This window comes from Sus scrofa, chromosome 6 (genome assembly GCF_000003025.6).
Source record: "Sus scrofa isolate TJ Tabasco breed Duroc chromosome 6, Sscrofa11.1, whole genome shotgun sequence".
In the NCBI taxonomy this organism is placed as follows: domain Eukaryota; kingdom Metazoa; phylum Chordata; class Mammalia; order Artiodactyla; family Suidae; genus Sus; species Sus scrofa.
The window spans coordinates 78,746,798-78,763,918 of record NC_010448.4 but is presented as its reverse complement, the minus strand read 5'-3'; the positions used below and the strand labels follow the sequence as shown (position 1 = coordinate 78,763,918).

The 17,121-nt window shown below is 45.9% G+C and overlaps 1 protein-coding gene across 1 annotated transcript; it reads left to right on the top strand.

Moving 5' to 3' along the window:
* On the top strand, positions 5,098 to 16,232 carry MUL1 (mitochondrial E3 ubiquitin protein ligase 1). Its single transcript, XM_003356176.5, is given in 5 exon segments — positions 5,098 to 5,355; positions 10,833 to 10,920; positions 11,329 to 11,449; positions 14,351 to 14,895; positions 14,898 to 16,232. Coding segments are annotated over 5 exon segments (1,056 nt in total). The 5' UTR covers positions 5,098 to 5,235; the 3' UTR covers positions 15,080 to 16,232.

Genomic DNA, 17,121 nt, shown 5'->3' with positions numbered 1-17,121 from the left:
AAACTGGAAGGGAAGAAGTAAACTGTCACTATTTACCGATGACATGATACTTTACATAGAAAACGCTAAAGTCTCTGCCTTCAAACTATTAGAACTAATAAATGAACTCAGCAAGTTTGCAGGATAAAAAAAATACAGAAATCTGTTATGTTTCTATACACAAATCTGGAAATATCAGAAAGAAAAAGTAAAACAAAAAAAAAATCCTGTTTAAAAATCACATCAGACCTTCTGTTCTGGCTCAGTGGTAACAAACCTAACTAGTATCCCTGGCCTTGCTCAGTGGGTTAAAGATCCTGAGCTGCTATGGCTGTGGTGTAGGCGGGCAGCTATAGCTCTGATTCAACCCCTAGCCTGAGAACTTCCATCTGCTGTGGCCCTAAAAAGACACACACACAATCACATCAAAAAGAATAAAATACCTAGGAATAAACTTAGAGGAGATGAAAGACTTATACTTTGGACACTATAAAACACTGATAAAGAAAACTGAAGGTAATACAAAGGCATGGAAGTGCTCCTGGATTGAAAGAATTAATATTAAAATGGCCTGGAGTTCCCGTTGTGGCACAGTGGTTAATGAATCCGACTAGGAACCATGATGTTGCGGGTTCGATCCCTGGCTTTGCTCAGTGGGTTAAGGATCCAGCGTTGCCATGAGCTGTGGTGTAGGTTGCAGATGCAGCTCGGATCCTGGGTTGCTGTGGCTCTGGAGTAGGCCGGTGGCTACAGCTCTGATTCGACCCCTAGCCTGGGAACCTCCATATGCCGTGGGAGCGGCCCTAGAAAAGGCAAAAAAGACTAAATAAATAAATAAATAAATAAATAAAAATAAAGTAAAATGGCCACCCTACTCAAGCAATCTACAGATTTAATGCAATCCCTATCAAATTACCTATGACATTTTTCACAGAACTATGAAATGAAATGAAGAATCCTAATATTCATATGGAAACACGAAAGACCCCAAATTACCAAATCAATCTTGAGAAAAAAAAGAACAAACTTCCAGACTTCAGACTATACTACAAATCTACAGTCACCAAAACAGTATGGTCCTGGCACAAAAATGGAAACATAGATTAATGGAACAGAATGGAGAGTCCAGAAATAAACCCAGGTACCTATGGTCAATTAATCTACAACAAAGGAGGCAAGAATATACAGTGGAGAAAAGACAACTTCTTCAGTAAGTGGTGCTGGGAAAACTAGACAGCTACAGGCAAAAGAATGAAATTAGAATACTCTGTAATGCCACACCCAAAAATAAACTCAAAATGAATTAAAGATCTAAATATAAGACTGGATTCTAGAAAACTCTTAGAGGAAAACAGACCAGACACTCTCTGACATAAACTGCAAAATATCTTTTATGGCATATGGAATTTCCCAGGCTAGGGGTCGAATCAGAGCTGTAGCCACCGGCCTACTCCAGAGCCACAGCAACCCAGGATCCGAGCTGCATCTGCAACCTACACCACAGCTCATGGCAACACCGGATCCTTTAACCCACTGAGTGAGACCAGGGATCAAACATGAACCCTCATGGATCCTAGTTGGGTTCATTACTGCTGAGCCACCACGGGAACTCCAGACCTAATTAAACTTAAAAGATTGTGCACAGCAAAGAGAACCACCGACAAAATGAAAAGACAGCCTATAGAAAGGAAGAAATTATTTGCAAATGATATGATCAGCAAGGGGTTAATATCCAATATATACAAACAGCTCATACAATATCAAAATACAATACCAAAAAACCCCAAACAACCGAATCAAAAAATGGGCAGAAGACCTGAATAGGCATTTTTCCAAAGAAGACATACCCATGGCTTATCAGGCAAATGAAAAGATGCTCAACATTGCTAATTATTAGAGAAATGCAAATCAAAACAATGAGATATCATCTCACACCTGTCAGAATGGCTGTCATCAAAAAAATCTACAAATAACGAATGTTGGAGAGGATGTGGAGAAAAGGAAGCCCTTGTATGCTGTTGGTAGGAATGTAAATTGGTGCAGTCAGAGTGGAAAACAGTATGGTGGTTCCTCTAAAAACTAAAAATAAAGCTATCATAGGATCCAGCAATTCCACTCGTGGTATATATTTGGGAAAAACAAAAACACTAATTTGAAACGATATATTTGAAACTTCAACGTTCGTAGCAGCACTTACAATAGCCAAGATACCTAAGAAACCCAAGTTCCCATCAACAGATGATTGGGTTAAGAAGCTGTGGTATATATGTGTGTGTGTATATGAATGTATATAAATACATATATTCATATGTATATATGAATATTCATATATGTGAATATTACTCAGCCATAAAAATGAATTAAATACTACCATTTGCAGCAATGTGGATGGACCTAGAGAATATTATGCTTAGTAAAACAAGTCAGACAAAGAAAAATAGTGTATGCTATCTCTTATATGTGGAATCTAAAAAAACCCACAAATTAATGTATATGTAAAACAGGAAAAGACTCAGATGTAGAAAACAAATTTTTGGTTACTGAAGAGGAGATGGAAGCAGGGAGAGACAAAGTAGGGGTATGTGATTAACAGACCCAAACTATTATACATAAAATAGATAAGCAACAAGGATATACTATATAGCACAGGGTACTATAGCCATTATCTTGTAATGACATATAAGGGAGTATAATCTGCAAAAATATGGGATCACTATGCTGTACACTTGAAATGACATTATAAATCAACTACGCTAAATTTAAACAACAACAAAAAACCTGTCTCTTTTAAGAATGAAGATCTTTAAAAAAAAATTTTTTTTTGGTCTTTTTAGGGGCCCACCTGCAGCCCTAAAAAGAAAGTTCCCAGGCTAGAGGTTGAATTGGAGCTGCAGCTGCCATCCTAATCACAGCCACAGCAATGCTGGATCTGAGCCTTGTCTGTGGCCTATACCACAGCTCAAGGCAATGCTGGATCTTTAACCTACTGGATACTAGTTTGTTCTTAACCCACTGAGCCACAAGGGTAACTCCACATTCTCCTTCTTTTTGAGAGTGAATGAGATCATACTCAGTTTTGCAGTTTGCTTTTTCTCTTTGCTGTGTTCACATTACATGTGTATTAAAGCTTTGTTTAGCCAATTGACTATCGATAAAAGGTTGTTTTCATTCTTTTGTTATTAAAATAATGCAATTTATAATGTATATTTGTCATATTCACATGTGTATTCACATAGGAAGATTTTCTAGAAGTAGCATTGCTCAGTCAATGGGTGTGAGCACTTTTAATCTTGATCAGCATTGCCTAATCGTTCTCCATAAAGGAGTCTGTCCTTTGCCAACAGAATGTGTTATCAAACTTTTTGACAAGTTTCATTAAAAAAATAGATGTCATTTTATGACATAATGCCATTTGCAGCAACATGGATGGAACTAGAGAATCTCATCCTGAGTGAAATGAGCCAGAAAGACAAAGACAAATACCATATGATATCACTTATAACTGGAATCTAATATCCAGCACAAATGAACATCTCAGAAAAGAAAATCATGGACTTGGAGAAGAGACTTGTGGCTGCCTGATGGGAGGGGGAGGGAGTGGGAGGGATCGGGAGCTTGGGCTTTTCAGACACAACTTAGAATAGATTTACAAGGAGATCCTGCTGAATAGCATTGAGAACTTTGTCTAGATACTCATGTTGCAACAGAACAAAGGGTGGGGAAAAATGTAATTGTAATGTATACATGTAAGGATAACCTGATCCCCTTGCTATACAGTGGGAAAAAAAAAATAGATGTCATTTTAAATGTATATGGGTAGCAAATCCATGATCATTCTTTGGTTTGAAAATCATGAAAAGAATATGAGGGTGTTGACAATCTTGAAATTCTAACACTATGTTTATAGAGTGTAATTTTTCTTTTTCTTTTTTGCTTTTTAGGGCTGCATCTGCAGCACATGGAGGTTCCCAGGCTAGGGGTCCAATCAGAGTTGTAGCCGCCAGCCTATGCCATAGCCACAGCAATGCAGCATCCAAGCCTCATCTGGGACCTACACCACAACTCACAGCAATGCCAGATCCTTAACCCTCTGAGCGAGGCCAGGGATGACCTCATGGTTCCTAGTAGGATTCTTTTCCGCTGTGCCACGACGGGAATTCCACAGAGTGTTAATTTTTCTTTGACTTCTAGTATAATCTAGGAATGGGGTAGGAAAATGTCGTAGATAGCCAGCTGCTTTAATAGAGAGATTTTACTTTTGTGGAGCAATTTACAGCGTTTAGACGCATGCAGTTTACCTACATTGATTTTGGCCCATAGGTGCATTACTATATTTTCAATTTAAAGTGTAACTTGTAGGAGACAGCTGAATGAACTTTGGGGGTTGATAGTTTTGGATAAAATTTTGGGTATCTTTAGAAAGGAGATCACTATAGAGGTCAGAAAACAGTTTGAAATCTGCTCTATAGCTGTGTTTTGAGTATTAAATAGTATGATGTTTGTAAAATTTTTTGTCACAGTAACACAAGATAGGTACTCAATAGCTGTCGCAGTAATTATTAGTTTATAAAAATGTTTTTATATGTGATGATGGCAGATTAAGGACCTGCTTTGGAGATATAACCTGACCTTTAGGAGGTAACAGCCCTGCGGCTGGTAAATTCCTCTCTAGCATTCATTAGCGGTGTGATTTTGGGCACACCCCCTAACCTCTCTGGCCTTAGTCTTCTCATCTGTAAAGTGGAAGAATAAAAGCGAAGACTCAAGTTTTGCCCTGAGGCTTAAATGTGTAAAACTCCTAAGAGCTTACTAGATGTCAATCACCAATTCTCTTTCTTCTCAATCCAATAGCGGTGACAGAGAACCATCCATCAAACAACACAATTACCCCAGAAAATGAGAAAGCCTGAGATGGGGGCAATGCGTGCGATGCAATTATGGCCATGTGCCGCGCCCCACTCAGCTTTCCAAAACCGTCCCCCACTCGCTTGGGCGGAAACCCAACCCCAGCACGGGCAGCTGAAGCCCACAGATGACCCTGGTAACACCGCCTTCAGGACTGCTCTGCCCCGCCCACTTCCGGTTCCGACGGCGCGTCATCGCCAGGCGACCCAATGCTGGTTTCCGGGAAGGACCGCGGAGGGGGTGCGGTTCCGGGTGGAGGCGGGTGGTGGCGGCAGGCGGCAGGCGGCGGGTGACGGTCGCGGAGCCAGCCCTCCGCGGCGTCCCCGTCTGCACCCAGGGCTCGGCTCAGCCATGGAGAGCGGGGGGCGGCCCTCTCTAGGCCAGTTCATCCTCCTAGGCACCAGCTCTGTCGTCACCGCCGTCCTGTACTCCGTGTACCGGCAGAAGGCCCAGGTCGCCCAAGAGCTCAAGGTCAGTGCTGGAGCCCTCCTGGCCTCAGCCGGTCCTCTTGCCCAGGGTAATGGTGAGCCCCTAATTCGCCATGGGCCACACCACCCTCGGAAACGATCCAAGAGAGGAAACAGGCTCTGAGAGGTTATCTACCCGGCCAGTAGACGGAGGAGCTGGGATCAGAATTCGGGTCTGGTGATAACTGCTTCGCTGCCCGTCTCAAATTCTTCTCCTTACTCAGATTGAATCCTGACAGCGTTACTTTATTCGACAAGTCTTTATTGAACACCTGCCATGCTCCAGGCACTGAGATTAGCGAGTGGATTAGAGCAGAGAGAAGTCCCTGCCTTCTTGGAGATTACATTCTAGTCCATCCAGATAGACAGTAAACAAGTCAGTCAGGTGGTGTATCACATGGGGATAAATTATGCGGGAAAGAGAGAAAGTGGAATGCTGGAGAAAGGGAGGTTTGCTATTTTAAAGAGGGTGACCTTTGAGCAGGGCCCAGGAGAATCTGAGAGGGGTGGTGCAGATGTCCGGGGAAGAGCGGTTCACAGAGGAAACAGCATGGGCAGAAGCCCTAGGCTTTACCCATTTATATAACCATTCAGCTCCTTGTTTCTACAGACTCTTCCTTTTTATATTATAGCCATTTAAAAAATACCATTTACTTTCCCCGAGCTGCACTTTACAACTTGCACGACAAGTCCATCTTGTTTTAGTCTTTCTTCACAGTGATATCTTGAAGTAGATAAAATGACATCCTCGGATTGCAAATCAAGAAGCTGAAGCGCTGAGGAAAGGCCTATACAGCTAGTTAGCTTGGAACTTAAACTTAGGTCTTTGGATTCTGAGTGTAGGTTTTTTTTTTTTTGTCTGGTTGACCCCTTTGCTCTATTGTGAAAGAGCAGCTCATGAGAGATGAACCTCATTAGGTCAGAGGCAGGATCTTATTTATCCTTCTTTCTTTCTAGGTTCTAAGCCAATGCTTGGCAAATTGTAGATGCTTGATAAATATGTGTGGATTTATTTTGACTGAGATTTCATAATACAACAGGGCTTGATTTGACATTGATTTGAAAGACAGGTTCCTAAACATGGCTAGTTTTATCATCATCAGATTGTTTTCATATACAACCTTAGAAACAAGCTAAGAAACAAGTGTGTGAAATCCTTGTTGCAAAGAGTTTTGGAATCTGCCTGGAATGAACCTAGTTACCAAGGAACTGAATTAGTGGTGTGAATGACAGCCTGGTGAGCTGCCCTCTTGTTTGCTTAATAAGTTAATCTTGAAGTGATTGGCTCTGAGTGTAACTGATACTTCACTTTGAGATTCTGAATCAGAAATCAACTTGGCGAGTTTGCTTGTGGTGCAGCGGGTTAAAGATCTGGCCTTGTTACTGCAGCAGCCTGGGTCACTGCTGTGGTGCAGGTTTGATTCTTGGCCTGGGAACGTCCACATGCCACAGGTGCAGCAAAAAAAAAAAAAAAAAAAAGAAAAGAAAAAAGGCAAGTTGGCATCAGGTTGGCTGGAGGTGGCTGCCAGATTTCGGCTTCTGTGTGCTGGTGTTGAATTGAAACTCAGAAACAATAAAGGAGAAAAATACAACTTTATTGCTTTGCCAGGCAAAGGAGGGTCAAAGGCTAATGCTGTAAAGTCTGTGCCCATTAGAATTGCAAGGAGTTTTATAGTAAAAAGGAGAAAAACAGGTTTTCAGATAGGAATCAGAATTGGGACAAACGTGCATTTTTTCTCTGGAGGAATCTTAGTCATGAAAGCTGGAGTTAGGAGATCTCCGTGTGAGCATGATGATGGTCTTCTGGTTATTGCCCAGAATAACAGTAGTTGCAAAAAGGGCATATTGATCAGCGATGAGAGCAAACTAGGAAAGTTCTTGAAAAATACCATGTGCTAACAATCTTTAACCCACAGGCAATTATGCTCAGGGCGCCTAATCTTTAGCTTACAGGTGATTGTGTTTAGGGTGCAATTAAATCAGAAGGACAAGGAAGGACTCTAAGCTATTGAGTTTTAAAATTTTCATTTCTAAAAGAAGCATGAGGAATATAACTTTTCTCTTAAGTGTATAAGTTGCCTATATTATTACGTGTATTCTTTGAGAGGGAACCAGGATCCTGCCCAAGGCTGTACTATTGCTGCTTGACTGTTCCTCCCTTGTCTTTGCATCCCCTTCCTTCCCTGATCAGCAACTGTCTGCACCTGCCCCTTGGAACTCAGGGAAGGTCATGGTGGCTGATGTCCATTTCATAAGAACAAGAAATGGGGGACGCAAATAAGCTTTTGCGCCCAGGAGCCCCACAGGGCTGTGCTTGGTTTCAGAGGTGGCGTCCTTTAAAACAGTGAACGCTCCAGGACCTATCTTTGGATGACCTTCAGAGCTTTGCCAGTTTGTTCCTCAATGAGGATGAAATGAGGATGCTCTTTCCTAGAAGAGCAGTTGGGATCCCTGATATTGTAGATTCTATTTTCTTGATTATATTATAAAACTTGCAGAGTAGGATTTGTATCTTATCCTTTTGCGTCTCTCCTAGTGATGGGAATGCAGATACATTGCCTGCCTATGGTGTGCCAGCTCCTGGTAGTGAGTCTTTCACATCTTAAGTTTCATTTAATCCCGTCAACTTAAAAAAAAAAAACAAAAAACAAAACCACAACCTAAAAGTTGAGAGTTAAGTTTTATGTGGGGCAAAATCAGGACTGAAGCCATGCTGGGGAGGCAGCATCTCAGATAACCCTGAGAAAGCTGCTCCTGAGACGTTGAGTGGGGAGTATATCATTGAGTATGTAGTCTTTGGAACAAAGGGCAGGTCGTAGGAACAAAAGATCACTGCCAATAACAGAAAACCGACTATCTCAAGTTAAGGAATTTAGCTCTTGCCTGTGGGAAGATGCAAAGGTCTGGGCTCACTGAAGTCATTCCTTTGATAGGCATCTCAGCTCTTTGAGGCCAGTAGCCTGTGTTTTCCCAGCCCCAGTTTCCCAGTGAGTTTCAGGGCTCACTGTTAGGAGTGGCTGCAGTCTGGTGGCTGCTAGAGGGCAGGTATGCTTTGATTCCTCCCTGAGTTCCCTTGGCTCATCGGCAGCTGGCACTCATTTTACAGAAATTTTTTGCTGGTCTCTTGAAGGTTACTAGTCATGAGGCCCAAAACATCAGTCACCATGTAGGCTTTGAGTGCTTTTCTAGATAGGAAGAGATGCCAGAATTGGGCTCATAAAATCTTCTCTAAAAACATCTAACTATCTGAAGACCTGTTCTGCCAGTTTCCCCAGAGTGCTTCACTCTTGATCCCCACCCTGAGCTCTGCCCAGGGGTGTTGTGAGCTGCAGGGGCTCATGATTCAGTCTGCCTAGAGGCAGATGGCAGGTATTGGCAAGTGCCAGTTTCCAGTTCACGAGCTCCATAAAAATCCTATGAGATTGTTTTCCCCACCTTTTACAGATTTTGAAATGGGACTTAGGTAAATTAAGTTTCCCAGGTCCCAGTAGATGCACCGAAGCTTGTTTCAGTCCCAGGTCTTTGGACTGAATCCCTCTTCCTTTTAGAACATTTTAATCAGCTCTCCTACGGGTGGGTGCTTTACTCGCTCTCTGACTTTGGGCAAATCACTTCATCTTCCTGAGCCTTAGTTTCCTTATCTGTAATTGGGGATGGTAGTGTCTGTCTAGCATTAAATGAAATTATGCATTTAAAGTGCTTCGCAGGGTGCCTGGAGCATAGTAGAGCTAAGTGCTTCATTTATTCATCAGATACATAGTGCTTGCTGTGTGTCAGGCACTATCCTGGGCACTAGGGGAGAGCTGTGAACATGACAGACGGGGTCCTAGCCGTCCTAGGTTGAGTAGTTCAGTGGAGGGAGAGACAGGTAGGTAATAAGTGAGTAAATAAACTGTTTAAGTGTTGGCTGTTATTATGTGCCATTATTTTTATTATCTTCACAGTGTAGGTGGTTAATAAATTGTTATTGACCTTGCTCCTCTCATTTACTCTGTAGCAGTGACTTAAACTTAGAGTGACCTTAATATATATCCAGTACTTCTCCACCTCTTTAGAGGTTACTTGTCTGGCATCCTTTTTTTTTTTTTTTTTAATTTTTTTTTTGTCTTTTGTCTTTTTTAGGGCCGCACTTGCGGCATATGGAGGTTCCCAGGCTAGGGGTCTAATCGGAGCTGCTGCTGCCGGCCTACACCAGGGCCACAGCAACGCCAGATCCAAGCCATGCCTGCGATCTACACCACAGCTCACGGCAATGTCAGATCCTTAACCCACTGAGCAAGGCCAGGGATTGAACCCGCAACCTCATGGTTCCTAGTTGGATTCATTTCCTCTGCGCCACGACGGGAACTCCTTGTCTGGCATCCTTAAAGCCTGTTGATGGGAACACCCTGAAAGCAGGAACTGTCCTTTGTTCATCTCTGAATCCCTAGCACCCAGTTCAGTGCCTGGCACAGAGATGCTCAGGAAATGTTAAGTGATTTTATTAATTTTCTCCTATTTTTTTTTTTTTTTTTGTCTTTTTGCTATTTCTTTGGGCTGCTTCCACGGCATATGGAGGTTCCCAGGATAGGGGTCGAATCGGAGCTGTAGCTGCCGGCCCACACCACAGCCACAGCAACGCAGGATCAGAGCCGCGTCTGCAACCTACACCACAGCTCATGGCAACGCCGGATCGTTAAGTTAACCCACTGAGCAAGGGCAGGGACCGAACCTGCAACCTCATGGTTCCTAGTCGGATTCGTTAACCACTGTGCCACGACAGGAACTCCTCTCCTACTTTTGATGCGGCAGTAACAGGCTTGGTTGGATCCCAAGCAGCAGGTTGGAAACTGAATCGGAAGGAATGGGAGAACTACGGGTTGTCAGCGGAAGGTAGTAGTGCAAGTAACTGCTCACCTGATCATGAGAAGGAAGAAAGACAAACTTGAAAAGTAGAAGAATTGTGTTGGCCCCAGGTCATCACAGAGCCTCGCCCTGTAATGCCAAGGCAGCCCTTTATTATGTTGTCTGATCCAGATGGTGAACTAATAAGGGCACCATGATAGTAATACCATTGCCGGTGCCCCTCCCATGTACTGGGCACTAGTTTAGATGGTTTTCCACATAAGCCCTTTGGATGCATGATTGTGTGTTGTTAGGAAGAGATCCAATTACATTTGGTCTATGGTATGCAAATATATTAGTGCCTTTTATATTTTCATACTAAAGAGTTGAAATGAAAAGGAGTGTATGTTCCATTAACTGGAAGAGTGCCCTTGGCACCCCCATTCTGCAGATGGCAGAGTTGAGGTGCTGCCCCAGACCTGTTGCTATGGTAAACCTTCTGGGACAGAGCTTTGGAACCTGATTATCTGTAGGCTTTCTTGCCCGATTTCCTTATTCTCGCAACCTGAAAAACGTAAATAGTCTTTTTCTTTTTCCATTTGTTTGATTGAGCCTGTCAGTATTCAACAGCCAGTTCAATCTGTTGTTTCCACTTAGGGAGCTAAAAGAATCCACTTGGGTGAAGACCTAAAGAGTATTCTTTCAGAAGCTCCAGGAAAATGTGTGCCTTATGCTGTTATCGAAGGTATGTTTATTTACTGGTAAAAGGAAAAGTAACTCCCTGTTTTAAATGTTTGCTGAAGATCTTGGCTGACGTCAAGGGCCATTTGTATTCTTGGGGCGGTGCTTCAGAACTTGGACTTTGGGATCAGAAAGGCCTGGGTTACAGCTGTGTGATCCTGGGGCAATTACCCAGCCTTCGCAAACCTCCGTTGCCCCATCTCTAAAAGGTACGTTAAAACGTTGTTGTAAAACTGAAATGACGCTGTCCATGTAAACGGCTGAGCAGGGTCCCCCCACAGCATCACTTACAGGGATACCATCTTCATCATTTGATTAATTAAACTAACTCAAACCAAAACCAAAATTTAAATTACTTTAAAGGAAAGGGCAGGACAGTTCTTCAGAAATAAAATCATTTGTTTCCATTTAGGAGCTGTTCGATCTGTTAAAGAAACACTTAACAGCCAGTTTGTAGAAAATTGCAAGGGGGTGATTCAGCGGCTGACGCTTCAGGAGCACAAGATGGTGTGGAATCGGACAACCCACCTTTGGTGCGTATCCCTGTTCCACACCCCGGACCGCAAAGGTTCCTACGCGCCATCCTGGCCCCATATCCACATCTTAAGGCTTTTCCTGAGACAGGGAGGAGCGCAGTCTCCTGCTGCTGCTGCTATTCTTGTGCATGGTCTGGGGACCTCTTCCATTGCAGTCACCTAGGCATATTTTCCAAATACAGATTTCTGGGCTCCATTCCAGACCTAGAATCTCCAGGCTAGGGGGCCCGGAGTCTAGATATAAACAGTAAGGTTTGAGAAGCCCTCATTTATGGCATGGATTCATGATTTCAGTATCTGTTAGGATAATTTCTTGCTATTACATAGAGCACCATTTTTCCACTTGATCCTAGTGGGGTTTAGTTTTGGATTTTTATTTTAATTTTTATTGTGGTAAGAACACTTAACCAGAGATCTGCCTTTGTAAATCGATTTTTAAGTGGGATAGTGCAGTGCCCTTAACTACAGGCACGAGGTTGTACAGCAGATTTCGAACCTGTTCATCTTGCAGAACTGAAATGTTATCCCCAGTGAATCCCAACTCCCCCTTTTCGTCTTCCCCCAGCTCCTGGGAACCTTCCTTTTACTCTGTTTCTAAGGGTTTGGCTACTTTAGACACCTCACGTAAGTGGAATTGTGCAGTGTCACGACTGGAGTAGCTCGCTTAACATAATGTCTTCCAGGTTCATCCATGTTGTTGCGTGTGGCAGGATTTCCTTTTCTTTTTTAAGGCTGAATGGTATTCCCTTATATATACACCACATTTTCTTTATTCATCCACAGACATTTAGGTTGTTTATTTCTTGGCTATTTTGAATAATATCGCAGTGAACATAGTCCAGATATTTCTTCCAGATCCTAACTTCAGTTCTTTTTTTAAAATTTTTCAAATTTTTATTATTTTATTTTATTTTATTTTTGTCTCTTGTCTTTTTAGGGCCACACCTGAGGCATATGTAGGTTCCCAGGCTAGGGGTAGAATTGGAGCCACAGCTGCCAGCCTACACCACAGCCACAGCAACACTGGATCCTTAACCCACTGAGCGAAGCCAGGGATTGCCCCATGATTCCTAGTCAGATTCGTTTCCGCTGTGCCACAATGGGAACTACAAATTTTTCAAATTAAAAAAAAAATTAACTTTTTTTTTACGGCAGCCCCCGTGACATATGGAAGTTCCTGAGGTCAGCGATTGAATCTGAGCTGCAGTTGCAAACTATGCTGCAACTGCAGCAACATTGGATCCTTAACCCACTGCACCTGGGGGTCAAACCCACACCTCTGCATCAACCCAAGCTGCTGCAGTTGAGTTCTTAACCCACTGCACCATAGTGGGAACACCATATACACACACACACAGTCTGAAGTGGGGTTTCTGGGTCATCTGGTATTTTTAATTTTTTTTCCCTTTAGAATTATTTTATTAAATCTTAAATGTATGGTAGCTTCCTAGACTCTACACACATGCTAAAGCTTTTTAAAGGAATAATGTTACATCTTATTATACCATGATGTTATCTAATGGTTTTTGAAAACTTTGAGAAAAATGATGAAAAATGTTTCACATGTCATCTAAAACTTTGAAATTCAACCTTAGCAAAGAAGGGATGCTTCTACCCTCTTATAAAGATCACTAGAAAGAAAAGCTAAGATCACTAGAAAGAAAAGCTAAGAAACTCTCAGAACCTTTTTTTTTTATAGTCTTCCCTCCACAGTAAGGTATCCTTCCACGATCCAGTCCATCCACAGAATGGCTCGCTGCACGTGCTCTGGTCTCTCCTGCATACATGACTGAAAGAAGACTTTCCTAAACACTGCTCTCTCCATAACCTGAAGCTGTTCTTTATCTCTGGGCCCTCAGCCTCTGCTGTTTACACAGTGAAGCTTATGACACATAGGAAGAAGCCCAGTATTGTCTCTCCATAACCCCACCTCCACCCCTGCCTCTTGGACCCTAGTTTCTTCCATTAAAGATCCCCCCATGTTCCTGCTACCACCAGTTTTTCTAGTCCTCAGTAAAGAGTACTTAGAAGGTTTCTGTTTGTAATTTCTGGAGTCATTGTCATTTCCACTTCCATAATTTCTTCCTCCATAGTTGTTGTATCCACCCCTGGAGCCCCCATCCTGGTTGCCATGTCCAGGTCACATGGTAGTTCTATTTTTTTTTTTTTTGCTTTTTAGGGCCACACTTGTGGCATATGGAAGTTCCCAGGCTAGGGGTTAAATCGGAGCTGAAGCTGCCAGCCTACACCACAGCCACAGCAACGCCAGATCTAAGTCTTGTCTGTGACCTACACCACAGCTCATAGCAATGCTGGATCCTTAACCCACTGAGTGAAGCCAGGGATCGAACCCATATCCTCATGGATACTAGTCGGGCTGCTTATTGCTGAGCCACAGCAGGAACTACCAAGAGTTGTATTTTTAGGTTTTGAGGAATTTATTTAGGATAAATTCATCTGTCTTAAGGGGCAAAGGGAAATAAACAGTAGAGGTGATCTGTGAGGCACTTGTTGCCCACTGTGATTGCCTGAGAGCCTGAAAATTGAGCTCCCTTCTTCTGAGGCACGGAATAATTTGATTTCTGTTGTACTCTTCCACTTGCCTCAGACTGCATCCTGTCCTCCCGGCCTTTGGGTGATCACCACCCCTGCCTGGGTGTTAGTTAGCCATCTGCAGTCGTTTTTTTTTTTTTTGGCTGCCCGAGGCATATAGAGTTCCCAATCCAGGGATCAGATCCGAGCCACAGTTGTGACCTACGCCATAGCTGCAGCAATGTCCGATCCTTAACCCACTGTCCCAGGCTGGGATCTAGCCTGCGTCGCAGAGACGTGGCTGGTCCTTTTGGGCCACAGCAGGAACTTCCCTTTGTTTTATCCCGAGTTCTCTTATTCTTACAGGAATGACTGTTCCAAGATCATTCACCAAAGGACCAACACGGTGCCCTTTGACCTGGTGCCGCACGAGGATGGCGTGGACGTGGCTGTGCGGGTGCTGAAGCCCCTGGACTCGCTGGATCTGGGCCTGGAGACCGTGTATGAGAAGTTCCACCCCTCCATCCAGTCCTTCACGGACGTGATCGGCCACTACATCAGCGGGGAGCGGCCCAAAGGCATCCAGGAGACGGAGGAGATGCTGAAGGTGGGGGCCACCCTCACGGGGGTGGGCGAGCTGGTCCTGGACAACAACGCCGTCCGCCTGCAGCCCCCCAAGCAGGGCATGCAGTACTATCTGAGCAGCCAGGACTTCGACAGCCTGCTGCAGAGGCAGGAGTCGAGCGTCAGGCTCTGGAAGGTCCTGATGCTGGTGTTTGGCTTTGCCACGTGCGCCACCCTCTTCTTCATCCTCCGGAAGCAGTATCTGCAGCGGCAGGAGCGACTGCGCCTCAAGCAGCTGGAGGAGGAGTTCCGCGAGCACGAGGCGCGTCTGCTGAGTGGCGCGCAGCCGAGGACCGGGAGAGCCTCAAGAGCGCCTGCGTCGTGTGCCTGAGCAACTTCCGCTCTTGCGTCTTCCTGGAGTGCGGGCACGTATGCTCTTGCGCCGAGTGCTACCGCGCCCTGCCGGAGCCCAAGAGGTGCCCCATCTGCCGCCAGGCGATCACCCGCGTGATCCCCCTGTACAACAGCTAAGGGCCTTGAAGCCCCGCGGGGACGCCTGGAAGGGTCCCTCCCCACCCCCCAGACCTTTAGCGGCGGGCGCGGCGGAGGGCAGCCGGCACCTCACAGCCTCGCCGCAGAAGGCTGCCTTTCCTGCCTGCTCGGGACCTTTTCCAGCCTCGAAGCACAGGCTCAGCCCCCCTTGGGGCAGGTGGGGGTGCGTGTGGCTGAGATCACCACATCGCTCAAGTGCCAAAGCCGGGCGCCTCCAGCTCTTTTCTTCTGGTGTCTTCTCGTCCTTTCCGGGGAAGTGTCAACATTCCCGTGGACTTGAGCCTTGAGTGACTCGGCCAGGGGCAGGCAGAGCTGTCTTGCGGAGCTGCCCCCATGGTGACTGTCACAGGCTTCCTCCTCCTTGCTTACACCCCGGGGAAAAGTTGTCGGGCTGGACACCCCACTCCAGTCCCCTTCCCCTCCCCTGCCTGCCCCCTAAGCGTGTGCGCGCGTGTGCCAGGAAGCAGGAAGTGAAGTCCTGCGTCTGCCCTCCGCCTGCGGGGCGAGCTCTGGTCAGCAGGATGGAGCGGTCCTTTGCAGGGGCACGTGGCACGATGCTCGTTCAGCCATCCCCTGTGGCGGCGAAGAGGGGCAGCTTAGCTGCGGCCCTCCTGGCGTCTCCACGGACCTGGAGGGAGGGCCTTCAGGGACCGTGTCCTGCGCTGACCTGGAACAACCGTGGCCTGAGGGCGGCTGGCTCTGGTTTTCCCAGCCTGAGATGAGCCTCGCCCCCAAAGGAAGCAATAAGGTCGCTGTTGTCCTGCCTCGTGGCTTTCCCAGCTTCTCCCCCAGGCTCGCACCAAGGAAAAGTCGCAGCCAGCATCCGGATGCTGGAGCCTTTTCCAGACTCTCCCCACCCACGTCCGCGGGCGTAATCACATTGCTCTTCTCCCATTATCCGTCACCCCTCACCCGTCCAGCTGGCGATGGTCAGTGTAGAGAAGTGGGGCGCCTCACCGCTTCCGAGTAGTCCGAAGTCGGGCTCGGCACTCTCTTCTCTCCCTTCCCCCGCTTTGAATACCTGTGCCCCGTTCTCCTTTGTGCTGGGACAGTGGGATTGCTCTCAGGGGGCTGACGCCCGTTCTGTGCAGTGTTCAGAGTGACAGCACAAATGAAACACGTTATAACCAAGTGTTAGCCTGTTGCTTTGAACAAGAGGTCAATGGCTTTGCTGGGATGGGATTGAATCCTTTTGTGGTGTGATGAACAGGGGCCCCAGAGGCCTCTGTGTGTGTCCTTTCTCGGCTACAAGGTGGTTTGGGGTGCAGCTTCGTGATGCTGGAGCAGGAGGGTGGGGTGGGGAGTCCCTGGCCAGCCTGAGAGGGGGCCACCCTGGAGTCGTGCCCATAGGCCACGCCCGATCTCGCTACCAGTTGCCTTTGAAGGAAGCAGTCCGTGGGGACATCCTGAACACAGGCAGTGAGCTTTCACCTGTTGAGAGGATGGGAAGGGCGTGGGGTGTCGGGGACTTGAGGGAGGACACTCATGTATGTACTGGATGCGCTTTCAGACTTTAGTTTCAAAGTGGGTTGATCTCACAAAACCCTGCAGCCTCTCCCGGCGGCCTCTCATCCTAGAGACCAGGGAGCACATGTGGGGGTGGGGGGGTGGGGTGTTCACTGGGTCAAGGGCACAGTGTTGGGAAGGAGGGTGGTGACCGTCCACATTTAAACTCCAAACTTTCAAACTCCTGACCCTCCTGCTCCCCCGTGGTTTCCCTCAGTGCTCAGAGGAACACCCCACAAGGGGCGGTGGGGGAGGCCACACTGGAGGAGCAGGCCCTTTTCCTGTGCACTTTGTAAGAGGGTCCAGGGTTTAGAGAATGAATGAACTGCCTGCGGGTGGCTGGATGGTGGTAATGTGCTCATCTGTGAGAGTTCAGCCCTTGGCATAGATTTCATGAGTAAATCTCATCAAGTGATTGAAAAGCAGGGGAGGCAGCCTGCTTTTACTCCAGCCTGACTCAAAGCCCAGTCAGATGGGATTCTTCTGTCTTGAGTTTTCCTCCAAACGGAGTTGAG